The following is an 18,198-nucleotide window of genomic DNA, read 5'->3' on the forward strand; positions in this document are numbered from 1 at the left end:
TGCTATTTAGTCTGAGGGAAGTTTAATCCTTTTTCCTCCCTGATAAGACAGAAGGGGCTGAATTTTGGAGTCTAGTCTGGCAACGGTCCTGGGATCTGCCCCAGATCTGCTCCCAGCAAAGCTATTTCACCTGTCTGGCACCCATCTTGGCAGAATATTGGGGTTAATGACGACAACTGAATCTTACCCTTGAAGATACTTATGGGGGAAATGAAATCATACATGTGCAAATTCTAAAAGAAAAGATACTAGAAATGCAAGTGCCCTTGTGCTGGTTCGAATTTTGTTACAAGATTTCATTTGCGGTGACTGTTGGGGGTGGTGGGGAGGGAGTTCCAGAAAGTGAAAAGGAATGCTTTTTTGGATAAATATCTGGACCCTCGAGATGGCGAGTCTTCAGCGGCAGCTTCCACAATGTCTTGCGAAGAATTCCTCCTCTAAACGAAGTTGGCAGCAGACGGCAGGTGGGCCGGCTGGGCTAAGCGCTCCCGGGGCGCCTGCCCTCCCTCGCCCCCACCCCCGCCGCTTGCTCGGTCCAGTAGAGGCAGCGGCGTGGCGCGTCCGTCAGCTTCGGAGTTGGAGGGCGGCGCCCAGGACCCTGGTGGGAGAGTGTGGGCGTCGCGCTGCGAGGAGGGGCGGGAGGCGGCTGTGGGAGGCGCCGGCCGAAGAGCCCCGCTCGCAGAGCTCCAGCCTCAGGAGCGAGGGGAGCGCGGCGCCCGCGCAGGCAGAGCGCCCCCGGGGGCGGCCACCGGGCGTCTGCACCCCGTCATGGCGCGCCCCCCGAGCCCGTGCTCGCTGCCGCCCGTGCTCTTGCTGCTGCTGCTGCTGCTGCTGCCGCTGCCGGTGCCCCTCGGAGCCGGTGAGTGTCGTCTGTGCGTACACGAAGCCCGAAGCCCGCTCCGGCCAGGGCTTCGGGGAGGCGCGGGGGAGGGGAGCGGGAAGGCGGGGCCTGGGTCACCTCTGTCCTGAGAGGGCTCAGACACCGCATGCTGCCTGGTCCCGGGCGTCCTTTCTGTCCTAGCCTGGGCAACTGGAGGAGGAAGCCCAGGGTGCCAGGAAGGGGCTGGGTTTCTTGCCTAGAGCAGTGTCTGAACTGTTGTAGATTGAGTACCAGCAATGGTCAGGTCACCCAAGCATCTCCTCGTCCTCGGTGCCCCCTCTTCTGTGTTTTGAGGTGCCTCAACACAGTCACAAAACAACTGCAGCCAGGCTACTACAAGGACAGCATCTTTAGGAGGTAGGAAGAATCAGAAGCAGGACTGCCATTTGCTCGACAGGGACTTCAACTCTTCCTCCCCTTGTAAGGACTGGGGAAGTGGTCACTAGGTACAGAGTAAGAAAGAGAAGTTTTTTGTTAAAACTGACTTGTCACAAATTAGGGTTGTAAACTGCTGCTCACAATTTGCCAACGTTATTATTTGGTTGTATTGTGCGAATATTGCTCACCACCAACAAACCCCTCTTCAGGTATGGGCTCCTGCCTGGAGCCTGACTGGAGGGAATCCTGAGGCAGTGACCACACATTGACCCTATGACCTCGGTCCACAAGGTAGTACTACAGAAATCCAATCTTAGCTGTGAGACAGATATGGAAAGAAGGAAGGAAAGGACTGGTCTGTCCAGACTGACTCCATCAGTAAATCAGGGCATCAAGACATCATTGATCTGATTTGACTGCCCAGGAAATTTCACTAACCCTAGGTATGGCTGCATGTCAGGATTGGGGGTAAACATTAAACACCTTTTCCTCCAATGTGGACACCTTAACCAATTTAAGGGAACAAGTTCCACCCTATTATGATGAAATTTAACAAGGCTCCCACCTTCTTTTGTGGAGATGCAAATGCCCCTAAATCCACCACTCAAATTTTGTGAACTATCAGCTAAGAAATTAGGGAGGTTTCCTTTTGAAAATTGTTATGACTCAATATTTAGTCCAGTTAAAGCAATGAGACGTGGACCTGCAACATTTTTTTCAGCAAGCGCTTATTGGGTCTCTACCAGAAGTAACATCTTAAACACTTACTATTTCTCAAACTGTTTAAATCCATTTCTCCCTTTGGTAAAGATAAAAATCTCATATGTTCCTTAAATGTTTTTTGAAATTTCAAAAGCTTTCGTTTTCATCTTCCACATATAAAATTATCAAATATGCTTTTTTGAACCACACATTCCCTTTGGAAATTCTAATATACCCCCAAAAGGGACCTAACCTCTCTCTTCCCCATCCCCTCCATTGAGAAACTCTGGTTTAATCCAATCTCCTCATCTTACATTTGGAAAAGGTCCAGAAAGTGAAGTAAATTATCCCAGGCAGGGCTAGGACTAAGGTGAGGTGACAGAAGGGGGTGCCAAGAAACTCAGTAGTCAAGGTAAAGAATATTTTAATGCAATATTTTTAAAAATCAAAATTAATGCCCCCCAAAATCCTTGATGAACAAAATATCAAACTTTTAAATAAAGAGTAACAATGTATGCTGAGGCATTTTGGAACTGAAGCAAAAGCAAAAATCAGTGCTACTGAGCCTGTCTTTATTTATGCATTGAATATGGCACTAATTCTCAAACTTTAGGGTGCATCATACACTCCAGCTAACTTGCTAAAATTCAGATTCCCAGGCTTTATCACCAGAGATTCTGATTCAGTAGTTCTGGGATGGGGTTCTGACATCTGAATTTTAATAAGTAATCTAATTGATTATCATATGATTAGAAGAGGAGGTTGGACTAACTAAACCCTGAGGCCCCTCCTAATTTGGGGACTCTGATTGTAAGTAGAGGGAAGGGACCCAGAGAAGTTACAGAGGTGACTCACAGAATGTCTCTGTTATCTGGTTATTTCTTAAATAGTGGGAGCTTACAAATAATAGGCACTGTTCTTGGCACTGGCGACAGAGTAGTAAGATAGACGTGGAAGTCTAGAGGGGGAGATAATCAATAAAAAATCAAGTCAAAAAATAAGTCGTGATAAGTGCTATGCAGAGAATTGGAGTAACAATGTGTTAGAGTAGCTAGGGGGCTATTTTACATTGGTTGGTTGGGGATGGCCTTTTTGAGATGACATTTAAGTTGCAAACTGACTTACCAGAAGGGGCCAGCCGTGTGAAGATCTGGGGGAAGAGCATTCCAAAACAGAAAGAAAGGCTAGGGCAAAAACGCTAAGGCGGGCATATATTTGTTCAGTGGCAACCAGAAAGAAGGCCAGTGTGGCATGCGGGAAGTGGGAGACAAAGAGCTAGGAGGAGGTTAGAGAGCAGGGCAGGGACCAGGTCTTACAAGGTAACCAGGGAATATAAACTAGATCTCAGCTAAGTGCAGTGGAAGCTGTTGGAGGGATTTAAGCAGAGAAATGAGATGATCTTATTTACAGTTTTTAAGAGATAATCTCATATAATGCCAATCAGCATTAGAATTATATTCACACAGTGGAATGCTGCATAGCAACAAAAATAAGTTGTTTACAACTGTACTTAGCAGTGTGAGTGAATTTCATAAAAATAATATTGATCAAAGAAGTCAAGATACCAAAAGCACATGTTGTATGATTGAAAAACAGGCAAAACTAATCTCTAATGTTAGAAATTAAAGTACTGGTTTCCTTGGGGGGATGGTGACTGGCAGAGAGCTTCTGGGGGGCTGGTAACGTTCTAGTCCTTTATCTGGGGTCTGGTTACATAGGTGTGCTCTCTTTGAAATTCATTGAACTGTACATTTTTGATTTGTCCATTTTTCTGTATGTTATACTTCAATAAAAAGTTTATTACCAAACATAATATACAAATGGCTGAGAAGCATATGAAAATATGCTCAACATCACTAGTTACTAGGGAAATGAAAATGAAAACCACAATGAGATACCACTTTATACCCATGAGATGGCTATATAAAAAAAAGAAAACAAAAACCCCCCAAAATAACAAGAGTTGGCAAGTATGTGGAGAAATCGGAACCCTAGTACATTGCTAGTGGGAATGTAAAATGGTGCAGCCACTGTGGAAAACAATTTGGCTGTTCCTCAAAAAGTTCAATGTAGAATTACTATATGACCCAGCAATTCCACTCTTAGGTATACACCCAAAAGAACTGAATACAAGTATTCAAGCAAATACTTGTACATGTCTGTTCACTGCAGCACTATTCACAATAACCAAAAGGTGGAAGCAACCCAAATGTCCATCAGCTGATATATAGATAAACAAAATGCACTATATCCTTAACAATGAAATATTATTCATGCATAAGAAAGGATGACGTACTGATGCAATACTACAATGTGGATAAACCTGAAAAAAGTGTGTTAGGTAAAAGAAACTAGATATAAGAGATCACATATTTTATGATTCCATTTACGTGAACTATCTGGAATAGGTAAATCTGTAGAGACAGAAAGCAGATTAGTGGTTGCCAGAGACTAGGGAGAATGGAGAATGACTATTCAATGGGTACAGGTTTCCTTTTGTAGTGATGAAAATATATTGGAATTAGATAGAGGTGATGGTTCTACAAAACTGTGCCTGTACTAAATGCCATTTAATTGTACCTTTTAAGTTGGTTAGTTTTATGCTGCATGAATTTTACCTCAATAGAAATGTTTTCCAACCTAAAAAAATGTATTAAAAAAGATGGCTGCAATAACAATAAAATACTAATTATGTGAGGTGAAGGATATGTTAACTAATCTTATTGTGGTAATCATTTCACAATATATATGTGTATCAAATCATCACATTGTATACCTAAAACTTACACAATGTTATATGTCAATTATATCTCAATAAAGCTGGAAAAAAAGATGGCTGAATGGTATGGGAGAAGGAATTTGGAAAATGGAATCAGGGAGACCAATAAGGAGTTTTGACTATAGTTGAGACAAGAGTTGACGGTGGCTTGAGTTAAGGAGGTAGTGATAGATGTGGAGAGAAGTAGACAGATTTTAGATATTTTGTGGAGTTGACAGGACTTGTTGGACTGACTGTAGAATATGAAGGAAACAGAAGAATTAAGAATGACTCCTATATGTTTTGCCTTGAAAAACCAGGGGGATGATGATGTTCTTTCACCCCTTAACAGTGACCCTAAGTTTTAGGATGCAGGGCCTTCCTTCAGGGCCAAGCTATAACTAACGTTGGTGTTCCTGAGTGACAGAATCAACAAAAGCTCCTCACCCCAACCCCAACCAGTTCTCACCAAAAGGTATTTTTAAGTGACTTTTAATGGAAGACTCAAAGTTGTTGCTAACTCATTTGCAACCACATGCACATTCTCAACTCTCTGGTTATGATGCTAGCCCTGCCCATGGCATAGCTCTGCCCAGGGCACTCTTCCCTGTGCCTGGCAGGGTCATCAGGCTCAGCTTCAAACAACTGTCCCCCTTCCACTTCCAGTTGGCCGAGCAGCCTCTCTTCAAATCCCCACCTCTTCTTGGGCTTGATCTGTTCTGTCCAGATTGTGACAGCTGCAGACTCTCTGCTCCTGCTGGACTTCCTTCTCCCCACGTATTCCTAAAGGCCTTTGTGCCATCCCAAGAGTTTTCTGCCCAAAGTTTCATCTGGAATCCCCCCACCCTACCTTACAACTTTGTTCTCCCAGCCAGCTCCTCTGACCTTCTGTGAGCCTCACCTGGTCTCTATTCCCCCACAGGGGATCCCCTCCCCACAGAGGGTCGGCTAATGATCAACTGTATCCAGGCCAGGAGGAAGTGCCAGGCCGATCCCACTTGCAATGCTACCTACCACCACCTGAATTCCTGCATCTCTAGTATAAACACCGCATCACCCACAGAGGAGCCTTTCGTCCCTGTAGACTGTGTGGAGGTAGCACAGCACCTCAGGAATAGCTCTCTGATGAGCTGCACATGCCACCGGCGCATGAAGAACCAAGCTGCCTGCCTGGACATCTACTGGACCGTTCACCCTGCCCGCAGCATTGGTGAGGCCCCAATCCTAGAGTGGATTAAGCTAGAGAAGATGTCTTTTGGGGGTTGTTTTTCAGTCCTTCAGCATAAGGGCCACATGGTAGATTCTGACGGGATGATAATGAAACTCTGCATTTGACATCAGCAAGAAGTGGAGGGAGGAATTGGCAGTATCCTTTTAGGCTCCTATAATACTGCCCTCTCTTCTCCTTACTTCCTTCTTTCTTACTAGGCTACATGTAGCTACCTCATGGTAGAGCTCTGAGCCAGGCTGAGGCCCAGCCTGGGGAGCTCCTGGAACAGAAGGGTATGGAAAGGAGGTGGAGGAAAATGGTTTTAACACATAAATATGCTCCAAATACAATGTAATCCTTAAGTTCAGAGAGACTGAGAGGCAGCATCCTGGTCCAGCCTTTAATAGAAAGGAGACTCATTAACCAAACAAGAGATGCTAAGAGAGGGAAGTCACTGGAGAGTCAAAGAGAGGAGCTTCCTCTGACTCTTTCCAGAGACCCCGCTCTGTATTAGTCAGCTTTTACCGAACTATGCTGCAGTAATAAAACAGTGACTTGCAAGACAAAGTTTAGTTCTTGCTCATGTTCCATGTTGGCTGTTTCATGTGTTCTCTTCATTCTGCAATCCAGGCTGAAGGTACAGCCTCTATGTGGGGTGTTCCCTTCTCATGGCAGAGAGAAATGAGCAATGACAGAACTATGTGATGGCTTTAAAAGCTTCTGCTCAGACGTTACATAAAATACTTCTGCTCACATTTTAATTGACAAGGCAAATCACATGGCCAAGCCTGACATCACTGGGGTGGGGAAGTATATGCTCATCCCACAGGGAGACATTGAAAATCAGGTGGCAATAAGTGAGGATAGGTAGTCTTACAGGGAGGGCAAAATAATTGGAAACAATAATACAATCTACCATCGTCTACCGCTTGATCAAAACATTCATTTCCTTGCCTTCCTCAAGCAAAATATACCTACCCACATTCCGTGGAAGATGCCCTAAGAGTTCTATCCAAACATGACATCAGGCTCCAAGTCTAGGATCTCATGATAATTTTGTGTGTGTGTGTGTGAGAGAGAGAGGAAGATTGGCTCTGAGTTAACATCCGTTGCTGATCCTCCTCTTTTTGCTTGAAGGAGGTTGTCGCTGAGCAACATCCATGCCAGTCCTCTTCTACTTTCTGTGGGATGCTACCACGGCATGGCTTGATGAGCAGTGCTAAGTCCATGCTTGGGATCTGAACCTGCAAAACCCGGGCCGCTGAAGCAGAGCATGCAAACTTAACCCACTACACCGTGGGGCCGGCCCCATCATGATAATTTTTATATCAGGTCTGGATGTGGCTCCTGTTCATCTAGAAACCGTCATCTGTCCACCATACACACTCAATATACAATAATGAAACAGGGACAGGAGAACCACAACAGATCTTCTTGGTTAGAAAGGGGAGGAACGGGAGGCACACAGCAGACACCGATTTACAGTAATTCTGAAGTCCTGCTACACAAATGTTGCAAGGGCCATCTCCCTTGGGTGTAAGAGATTGCTCTTCAGTAAGACCTTTCCATGGGAGAGTTACTCTATCCATTGTTTTCTAGGGCTCTTGGCCCAGCCCTCTGGGAGGTCCTTCCTTTTCCTTTATTTTCTTTGGCCACATCTGAAAAGGGCATTGGAGACTACAGCCTCCTTGGGGACTAAGCAGCATTCTCAGTTTGCTTGCTACCTGAGGAATAGTGGGGTATTTTAAGTCTTTTTTTTTTTTCTCCCCAAATTCCCCCAGTACATAGTTGTATATTTTAGTTGTGGGTCCTTCTAGTTGTGGCATGTGGGACACCACCTCAACATGGCCTGATGAGCAGTGCCATGTACACTCCTGGGATCCGAACCAGCGAAACCCTGGACCACCAAAGCGGAGTGCGGAAACTTAACCACTTGGCCACGGGGCCAGCCCCTTAAATAGTCAAAATCTTTTTAAATCCAGGCTGGTGGCTCTTAGCAGTACAACTTTCTTAAAGCATAATTCCTTTTTATATCTTTGATTTCTGTCACCTCGTGTGCCAGTAGCCTTTCCTGTAATCCTTTTCAAGACATGCATCTCTTTCTAGACCTAATTAGAAGTACCTTGCCCTTATCAGGCTTCTGTGGAAGAGCCACTACCTTAGTCTTTTTTCCCTGAGCACATTTGTCCAACTGGCAGGATTTATGGGATACCATCTTAATCAATGAGAGATCTCCACAAAGGGCATGATAGCCACATACTTGAATTGGTCTTTGCCGCAAGGCTGAGTTGTAATTGACCTTATTACTCAAAGCGTTTTTCACTTTTATCTTTTACCATTTGAATATGAGAAGCAGTTACATTTCTTAATCCTACGAGTCCTGGAATTTCTGGATTCTCTCTTTTCTCTTTCCTCCCTGTTTGCAAACTGGCCAATTCTTCTCTGAGCTTCTGTCTTTCTTGTAGTACCTTGCCAAATGTAGCCAGTAGCAATCAAGACATACTAATAACCTTTTGCTTCTCAGCTTCTTCCCGTTAAAGCATAGGCTCACTCAGTATATCATCTTCCTTCCAAGTTATTGCAGGCAACAGTTTTACCAAGTGCTTTGCCACTGCATGATGGCAGCTGCTCTCTTTCCAGCCCCTAGTAACAGCTTATTCACCATCCACTGACCAATACCAAAGCCAGTACTGCACATTTTCGATTTTTTTTGGTCACTGCAGCCCTCCACTTCTAGACACCAATTGCATTTTTAATAAGAATTTGCTAGGTTATGCTGCAGTAACAACTGACCAACCCCTAAATATCTGACTTTCAACAACAAAAATATGTTTCTTGCTCATGTTACACTCTGCTGCAGGCTTCCAAGAGTCAGCTGTGTCTTTGCCCTACCTGTCTAATTCATTTGGGAATCCAGGCTGGTAGAGGGAAGAGAACAACAGCAGAACCATCTGAACATTCTTAAAGTTTCTGCTCAGATGTGATTTATGTCACTTCTGCTCACAATCCACAGGCCAAAGAAAGTGGCTTAGCCGTACAGTGGGGTGGGGAAGTATACTCCTCTCCTAGGGGGCCTGAAAGTCACATGGCAACAGGTGGAGGTGTATAATCCTCCCACAGGGTGAGCCGCAAATACTTGGAAACAGTAATACGATTTACCACACTCCTTGTTCCTTGCTTTCCAGTCTTTGTCCTAATCGCTTCTCTTTCAGAACTTCCCCTGAGGCTTCTCCCTGTATCCTCTCACCTCCCTCTTTTCCCTTGGGAACTCCAGGACTTCCCAAGTATCCAAACCATCCTCTCCTGTTTCCTGAACATCTTCCATATTCCTTCCCTCCTCAGGATGCGTTCACAAAGTTAATTGAGTGACAAACCTGCAAGCTCACCTCTCTCTCTTCCAACAGGATTTATTAACCAACATTTATTGAGCACCTACCACATGTATGAGCTATGTGGTGATTTTATATATATAAGACCTAGGAGTCTCCTTAAGGAGCCCACAGCCCCATGTGGGTGACTGAGAGAGATGTGTTTCCTTTGATAGCATTGTCTCTTCCTCCTCTGCTTTTCTCAGTCAGGTTTAGTTCGGGACCTGGCCTCACTTTCATCTCCTCAGGATGCAATACATCTCCATAGCCAAGTGGTCAGAGTCCACCACTGTGCCTTCCCCAAAAGCAAGAGAAAACAAGACAAGTCCCCTTGCCTGCTTATGTACCCACAGGCAATATGTCTAGGGGTTAGGAGCAGAGACTCTGCAATCAGAGAGTCTAGGTTTCCATTTCTTATTGGCGTATGTGAGCCTGAGCAAGTAACTTAACCGTTCTCATCCTCAGTTTCTTTTCACCTACGCAAAGGCTTCTAGGAGGATTAAATGAGATTGAAAAATAGATATATATATATTTTTCCACCTTTACCATAGTGCCCAGTACACAGTGTGCTCAACAGCTGGTAGCTTTATTATTCTTATCATTAAACCCAGTTTATTCATTGATCCCAGCATGTGCATTTACAGCCCTCTTTTTTTCTCACCTCTGCACAGCTTGCAGCTAGTTAGGTAGAGACTGCCTTTTCCTTTTCTTCACAGGGCCTTGAGGTCTGGCTCAGTAGCCTCAGCCCCTCCTGCTCCCTCCCCCCCCAGCCCAGTCCTCAGGATTCTGGTGCTCCCCACCTTGTCTCTAGGTGACTATGAGTTGGATGTCTCCCCCTATGAAGACACAGTGACCAGAAAACCCTGGAAAATGAATCTCAGCAAACTGAACATGCTCAAACCAGGTGTGGACGGCAAGCCGAGGCTGGGACGTAGGGGCTGGGCCTAGACCCTGAGAGAAAGGGTGGCTGGTAGGGGACCAAGCTGGGGTGCTTGTCAGGGAAGAGTCTTCACCTGCCAGATAACTAAGGAAGCACCATGTCAGGGTGGGAGTCTGAGCTGTGGGGCATGCTCTGGTCTCACCAGAGTCAACAAAGAGCAATAGATATTAGGGAAGCATTCGAAGAGAGCCCATTAGGGCTCCCTAGTTCCAAAAGGTGGGTCTCTACAAAGGGTTTGGTGGGAGTGGCAGCAGTCCCAGAAAAACATGTGCTGAAATGGAGTATTTATCTTCATTTGAGGCAGCCAGGAAATATTTTTTTGTCCCTGAAGACTAGGAAATTGCTTGTTTTCAACCATTGTAATGGAATGGGCGAGGTGTTGGTCAGGGAAAATGAGGCGAGAGAGTATGACTCCTGAGGGGTGACTCAGGGTGGGGAGCCATCTGTCTGGCAAGGACAATGATGCATGTTTTTCAGGAAAGTGAAGCTGTTGTGTTAATTGGAAAGGAACACACACAGGCACCCTCTTTTTAAGACATGAGTTTTGTTGTACCGTCTGTTCTATATATTAGAATTAGAATTTTGAGAGAAAAGCATAAAGATTTATACATAACAAACCCTTAGTTACAAGGAATCTGGGAATAACTTGTTCCAGTTACTCCATTGCTGGAATATTCTGTTGATAGAAATATCACAGTAGTTTCCTAAGACTCAGAGTATGGGTAACTTTTATGCATGCATCAATCAATGAAAGACAGGCAGGTGACATTAAAACTGAGCAGAATAGGGGGCCGGCCCAGTGGCGCAGCAGTTAAGTTCGCACGTTGCGCTTCTCGGCAGCCTGGGGTTCGACAGGTTCGGATCCCGGGTGGGGACATGGCACTGCTTGGCATAAAGCCATGCTGTGGTAGGTGTCCCACGTATAAAATAGAGGAAGATGGGTGTGGATGTTAGCTCAGGGTCAGTCTTCCTCAGCAAAAAGAGGAAGATTGGCAGTAGTTAGCTCAGGGCTAATCTTCCTCAAAAACAAAACAAAACAAAACAAAAAACTGAGCAGAATAGACAGACGCAAAACAAAAAAATCCTAAATAGAATTTGTTGCATCTGTTTTGGACAGTTCAGAAAGTGCTTTAGAATGTTATGGGGCCTCTAGGTCATGATTTCCACCATGAGATCTCATTCACTGCATAGGATTGAGGAAAGGATTTTGGTTATTTGAGCTTTCTGGCTGCTTGAATTCTATATAAATGAGTATTAGATGTATATGGCTTTTTTTTTTTTTTTTTTAACCTAGTCAAGCTGAGGAGTAGGATGCTGCGATGGGGGAGGCTCGTGAATGCCCAGATAGTTTGTGGGTAGAGGGAATGCCCTGGACTAGGAATGGCCTTATGGGGTAGTCTTCCCTTTTCTCCTACTACCATCTTGTTAAATCGGAGGGTTGCAGAGGTTCCTAGGGAAGCTGGGCTGCAGGTTTGCAGAGAGGACTCGTGACTTGGTGCCCCTCTCCCGCCAGACTCGGACCTCTGCCTCAAGTTCGCCATGCTGTGCACTCTTAATGACAAGTGTGACCGGCTGCGGAAGGCCTATGGGGAGGCATGCTCGGGGTCCCGCTGCCAGCGCCACACCTGCCTCGGGCAGCTCCGCTCCTTCTTCGAGAAGGCGTCGGAGGCCCACGCACAAGGCTTGCTGCTGTGCCCGTGCGCGCCCACCGATCAGGGCTGTGGGCAGCGCCGAAGAAACACCATCGCCCCCAACTGCGCGCTGCCGTCAGGGGCCCCCAACTGCCTGGAGCTGCGGCGCCTCTGCCTCTCCGACCCACTGTGCAGGTGCGGCTGCAGGTGCGGGCGGGCAGGGTGGGCCAGGGCGGTGCGTACCACTCCCGGGCCGTCTTCCTGTGCAGGGCTGGGTCTGACCCTCCAGGGACTGTGGACGGACTTTGCCACATAGCTACCTTCTATATTTTCTGAAACTTTTCTCAAGAAGAATATATATTTTTTTCTTTGAGGAAAAACTTCAGAAAGTATAAAAATATCACTCAAAGCCCATCACCTGATGATAATCTACCATACTTTTGGGAGTATTTCCTTCCAGTCTCTTTTGTATACAAAGAAAATTTGGCATTTTGGGGATATGTTTGTATCTTGCTTTTTTCACTTAATGGAGCATATCTTATGAGCATTTTCCATTGTAGGCAATATGGAATAGTGGTGAAGGAAGGCTTTGAAGTCAGACAGATGTGAATTTAAATACTGGGTTTGTGTGACCTTGAGCTCATCACTTAACCTAAGGTTGCACTTAGTCCTCTGTAAAAACTGGATCATATTGCAGATCTTATGGGATTCTGGCAAGAGTTAAATTACATAATTTATGTAGAGTGCTAAGCTTACTAGTGCAGAGTAAGCGCTCAATAAATGGTGGTGGTTTTTCTTTTTTGTCATTTACTGTCCTTTGACAGCTTGATTTTTTTTTTTAAAAGATTGTCACCTGAGCTAACAACTGTTGCCAGTCTTCCTTTTTTTTTATTCTTCTCCCCAAAGCCCCCCAGTACATAGTTGTAGATTCTAGTTGTGAGTGCCTCTGGTTGTGCTATGTGGGACGCCATCTCACCGTGGCCTGATGAGCAGTGCCATGTCCACATCCAGGATCCAAACTGGTGAAACCCTGGACCACCGAAGCGGAGTACGCAAACTTAACCACTCGGCCATAAGGCCGGCCCCTGACAACTTGATTTTTAAGTGCCCTCGTCATATTCCATTTTATGGATGCCCCATACTTTATTTAATTCCTTTATTGTTGGATATTTAGGTTGCTTTCTTTATTGCTATAAATAATGCTGCAATAAGTATCACTCTTGCTCATTAATCTTTGTGCACAAATCTAATTATTACTGAGGGTATGTTGCTATAAGGGCTATTACCAAATCAAAGGACATGAGGATTTGTAAGGTGTTTGATACATACTCTCCAGCAAAATTCTCATCTGGCTTTCCTCTGCCTTCTCGGGACAAAACACTCTCCAAATTGAAGTTATCATTCATTTAAGTGATATTCGTTGACAATGGGAGTCACACCAATCTTGTTTTGCAACCTGGTTCTACCACTTAATTTTCTGTAACCTTGGTCAAGTTACTTAACCTCTGAGTCCCACTTTCCTCTTCTGTAAAATATTGCATAGTCAGAGCTCTCAAGAATTATAATACTAACACTTAGTGAGTACTTACTATGGGTTAGGTACTGTTTTAAGTACTTAACACATATTAATCATCTAAACCTCACAAGAACTCTGCAAGATAGATGCTATTTTTTATTTTTTTATCATCCTCAGTTTACAAATGAAGAAACCACAGCAGAGAAATGTTAAATAACTTGCTCAAGTTCATCTGGGTAGTCAGTCAGGTTTGTTAATGAGGTTTGAAATGAAGGAAGTCTGGCCTAGCGTCTGTGTACCTAACCGCTCTGCTCTACTGCCTATTATTGTGCTGGTAGCTCCTACTATTACTATTACATAACAAGTGCTCGGCTAGTTGACTAAGATACTTTCCCTTCCTTCAAGGAGTGCGCAGTTGAGTGGGGGTGATAGAGAAGTAAAAGACCAGTCTAACACAAAGCAAAATGTAAGGAAAACTGCAGAAATGTATATAGAAAAGCATACTCATAATTCCATCACCCGAAGATAACCAGCTTTACCTATTGTAGGATGAGTGTTAATAATAATATCTAACATGTATTGAACTTTTAGTAAGTACAGGCACTGTGCTAAATGCTGTACGTGCATTCTCTTATTTCATTCTCACAAAAATCCAGGAGGTAGTGCTGTTTTCATCTCTATTTACAGTCAGGGAAACTGAGGTTAAGGAAGCTGCCTGAGATCTTGTAGCTAAGGATTGTAGAGCCTAAATTCTGAGTGGTGTGCTGTGGGGACTGGGGTGATAGTGCATTTAACTGTGACAGGAGTAGGCTTCACTGAGAAGGAAGCCCTAGGCCAGGTTCTGAAAGCACAGGAGGACTTGGCATGAAGATGAGCATGTCAACCAAAGGGGCAGCAAGGGTGAAGGCTGCAGGCCAGACCTTCAATGAGGACTCTTGAAATTTTCCTTCTTTCAGATCACGCCTGGCAGATTTTCAGACCCACTGCCATCCCATGGACATCCTAGGGACCTGTGCAACAGAGCAGTCCAGATGTCTGCGAGCATACACAGGGCTGATTGGTGAGGCTGGGGGCATGTGTAGGGAGCCCACAGGCTGGCCAGCCCTGGGGGTGAGAATGCTCTCGAGACTGAACCCAGATGCAGTGGTCCTGAGACAAGTGGGAGAGGCCAGGAGCTGAAGTTGGGGTTGGCATAGGCCCTGACAATCCTCTCTTTACCTAACAGGGACTTCCATGACTCCCAACTTTGTCAGCAATGTCAACGCCACTGTTGCCTTAAGCTGCACCTGCCGAGGCAGTGGCAACCTGCAGGAGGAGTGTGAGCGGCTAGAAGAGTCCTTCTCTCACAACCCCTGCCTCAGTGAGTGCACTCCACCTCCTCCCAGCCCCTGCGGCTGGGTCAGCTGAACCCAGGGAGAGGAAGAGGGTCAGCTCTGTGGTCCACACTGGTTCCATCTGTCTCCTGCAGAGCAGCTCCCTCCTCAGGATAGGCTTACCTCCCCCCAGACTTGGCCTTTCTTCCTTCTCCCACTCCCTGAGTGACCCCCAAGCTGCTTATTCAACCTGTCTGGGCCCCAGGGATACTATTCAGCTCAAGGAATAAGCAAGCAGAATGAGACAATATCCTATTCCTACTGCTGCCCGCTCACCGTCCTATATCCCAGAGTTCCTGAAGCTCCCTTTCCTTCCCTGGGAGCCTGAGAAACCTCCAACAACTGCCTGCTTCCAATCTACCTTCTCCTCTCCTCAGTGGAGGCCATTGCAGCTAAGATGCGTTTTCACAGCCAGCTCTTCTCCCAGGACTGGGCAGACTCTACCTTTTCTGTGATGCAACGCCAGGTAAGGCCCCCTTTGTTACACCCCTCATGCCTTTACCGGACCAGCTTGGGGAAACCCAGACAAGGGGATGGAGGGATGGACCCCCTTGTGATCATGAATACTATAGAACTCTAATGGACACCTCAGGGGAGGGGGACAGGCCTTGACTGAGGCTGAGGTGGTGAAGGGGGTGGAGCTGACTCCGTTCCATTTCTTCCACAGAATAAAAACCTTGCTATGAGGCCACAGCCCTGGGCGCCCTCTCTTCTTTCCTGCCCACTTACCTTGATTCTGCTCCCAAGCCTCTGGTAGCTGGACTTCCCCAGAGGCCCTCTTCCTCTCTTCCCCATCCAGCCTGACCTGCATACTACAAGGGGTAAGGAAAGGAGAGCATCAGGAAGGAGGCACAGTAAACAACGTGGCAACCCTGACACCATCCCGTACATCCAGTTGACTCCAGATGAGGCCACAGTAGAAGCTGACTGGCTGAGTTCTCATTCCCCCCACTTCTGACTCAGGCTGCCCCTCCTTAGGACTTGGTGGCCCCGGTTTATTCATATCTTCTGGTGGTGACCAGCTCTACCGAGCTTTCTCCTGATCCCTTCCTCCTGCCCACCAGGATCACCCATGCTCTAAGAAATCAGTCATTCTCTATTGCATTCTCCAGGTAGCTAGGGCTGGGTTTTCTGAGGCAGCCTAGAAAGACATTCCCCATTGTAAGGAAGTCTGGAGCAAGACTCCTGCCCGCCTTGTCTCCTTCTATGATTGGGGGATGGGAACCTGCTACCTGCCCTGCCCTGGGATCCTGCAGAGCATTTGAGCATCAAGAGCTGGAGCATTTGGGCCTTGCTTTCTTCTTGCTACTGTCCCAAAGTACCCCTCAGCCTCTTGGATCATGATTAAACATTTTGACTTAAAACTATGCTGCTCTTTTCCCATTTTCTCACGTTGTGAGTTTATATAGAACCAGAGCTGTTGCACACAAAAGAGCACAGGCCAGGTGATCAAGAGATACAGCAACCCTGCCACCAACTGCTCTGTGACCCTGGGCAAGTCTCTTAGCCTTTCTGTATGTGTGACATGGAGTTGGAAGCAAAAATAGCTTAGGTGTGGCTGTAGACCTGGTTTCAGTCCCAGCTCCAGCCATTTCTGGGATACTGCCTGGGATCTGCCACAGCAGCTGAGAGGGGAGTGTCCTTAGTCAACCACAGCATTTATTGAGCATCTGCTTGTGTTATTGGTCTGCTCCAGGCCATAATAGGGGCCAGAGGAAAAGGGAGACTGGTTCTTGATCTCATTTGAAATCATGTTAGGATAAGGAAACAGCCATCCATGCAAAGTAGTTAGAAGAATATGTAGGCTGTGGACATTTGTCCATTCATTCACTCACTCTTTCCATAAGCATCTGACGAGTGCTGGCTCTGCAAGGCACTGCACTAGGTGCAGGAGATTCTGAGGTAAGAAGACTCAGATCTTGTTTTTCAAGTCTTTCACACACCAGAACAGAGGAATAGACAAGATAGTCAATAAAAACAAAACAACAACAACAACAACAAAAATGCAGGGGCCGGCCCCGTGGCTGAGCGGTTGGGTTCGCACTCTCCGCTTCAGCGGCCCAGGGTTTCGCCGGTTCAGATCCTGGGTGCAGACATGGCACCACTCGTCAGGCCATGCTGAGGTGGCGTCCCACATGCCACAACTAGAAGGACCCACAACTAAAAATATACAACTATGTACCAGGGGGCTTTGGGGACAAAAAGGAAAAATAAAATCTTTAAAAAACAAAATGCAGAATGATGCATGCTGTACAATAATTGTAATAATAACCGTCGTTTATTGAGCACCTCCTGTGTGCCAAGTACTACTTTGCCCCTACTGTGTGCAAGTACATGCATTAATTCATTTAATCCTCCAGGAACACTTGACTTTGTCAGTCACTAGCTATGTGACCTTGGGCTTAACCTCTCTGGGCCTCATTATCCACATATGCAACATGGAAAAAGCATAGAGCCCACCTCAAAAGAAATGAGATAATCCATGTAAAAGCATTGTGCCTGACACATAGTAAGAACTCAAAAAGGTAGCAATTATGGTATAAGGTTTTTGTACAGAATTTGGACGATACAGATAATTATAAAGGGGAGAGTAAAAATCTTTAAAATCTCACTCTCAAACTTCCAAACTGTTGCCTGCACGTCTGTGCACATGAGAATCTATGGTATGTATACTTTTATGTCAGTGGAGTCAGACACTGTATATCAAAGTGTAAGTCACAGACATCTTTCAGCATCCATGAGTAGAACTTGAGCTACATCATTCTTTGTATCAGCTGCATAACATGGACTTGTACGAATGCTTATTCCTACATACATAGTTTATTTAACCAGTTCTGTATTGATGGATATTTGGTTGTCTTCCTATTCTTCTCCCAGCCAAGTTTTAAGGTAGTGAGGAGGTGACTGTGGGTAGGATGTGCAGAGGAGCTGCCAAAGCGATGGGTGGAATAGGGAAGCCTATCCCTGTACATTCTTGTATCCGCTTGGCCACCCTGCCCCAGGAAATGCCCAGCCAACCTGCCTCCCTGCAAACTTCAGCGGGACACTGGGTGGACCTTCTCCTTCCTCCCCTCCCAGGAAGATCTCTGAACCAGTGAAGGCCTCTCCATTTGCTTTGGTTCCATTAGCCTGCGGCTCGGGGTGTGAATGGTACAGTCATTACTTCTAAGTGCTTGAATTAGACTAATAGGTCATCTGTGCTTTTCTCTGAAGAAGGTCCAAATTCCTGGTAAACAACCAGACCACTCTCCCAGCCCAGGGCCCAGAGCCAAGACCCAGGGTGGGGCCACAGTGGCTGGCCTGAAGCTTTTAATGGTATCCTGGCTGGCTGGGATGGTTAATGCCATTAGTCTAGGTTCTGGGTAATGAAATGGGAAGGGTTGCTGGCAGCAGTGGTAAGTGGAGAGTGCTGAATTACAGGCCTCTGCATGGTTTGGGTGGT

General features: G+C 46.0%; 1 protein-coding gene across 2 annotated transcripts; it reads left to right on the plus strand.

Moving 5' to 3' along the window:
• The first annotated feature begins 527 nt into the window (after positions 1–527).
• On the plus strand, positions 528–16,977 carry GFRA3 (GDNF family receptor alpha 3). 2 transcript variants are annotated; one of them, XM_014853817.3, is made up of 8 exons: positions 528–859; positions 5,641–5,928; positions 10,108–10,200; positions 11,750–12,062; positions 14,340–14,443; positions 14,609–14,743; positions 15,134–15,222; positions 15,424–16,977. In XM_014853817.3, exons 1-8 carry the CDS (start codon positions 769–771, stop codon positions 15,511–15,513), a joined length of 1,203 nt encoding a protein of 400 aa, XP_014709303.2. In that variant the 5' UTR covers positions 528–768; the 3' UTR covers positions 15,514–16,977. The 2 variants fall into 2 exon arrangements, with proteins under 2 accessions (XP_014709303.2, XP_014709305.2); XM_014853819.3 differs by lacking the exon at positions 10,108–10,200 and having other exon boundaries at positions 632–859; positions 15,424–16,949.
• Positions 16,978–18,198: the final 1,221 nt, after the last annotated feature.

The sequence above is a fragment of the Equus asinus genome, chromosome 9 (genome assembly GCF_041296235.1).
Source record: "Equus asinus isolate D_3611 breed Donkey chromosome 9, EquAss-T2T_v2, whole genome shotgun sequence".
Taxonomy (NCBI): Eukaryota; Metazoa; Chordata; class Mammalia; order Perissodactyla; family Equidae; genus Equus; species Equus asinus.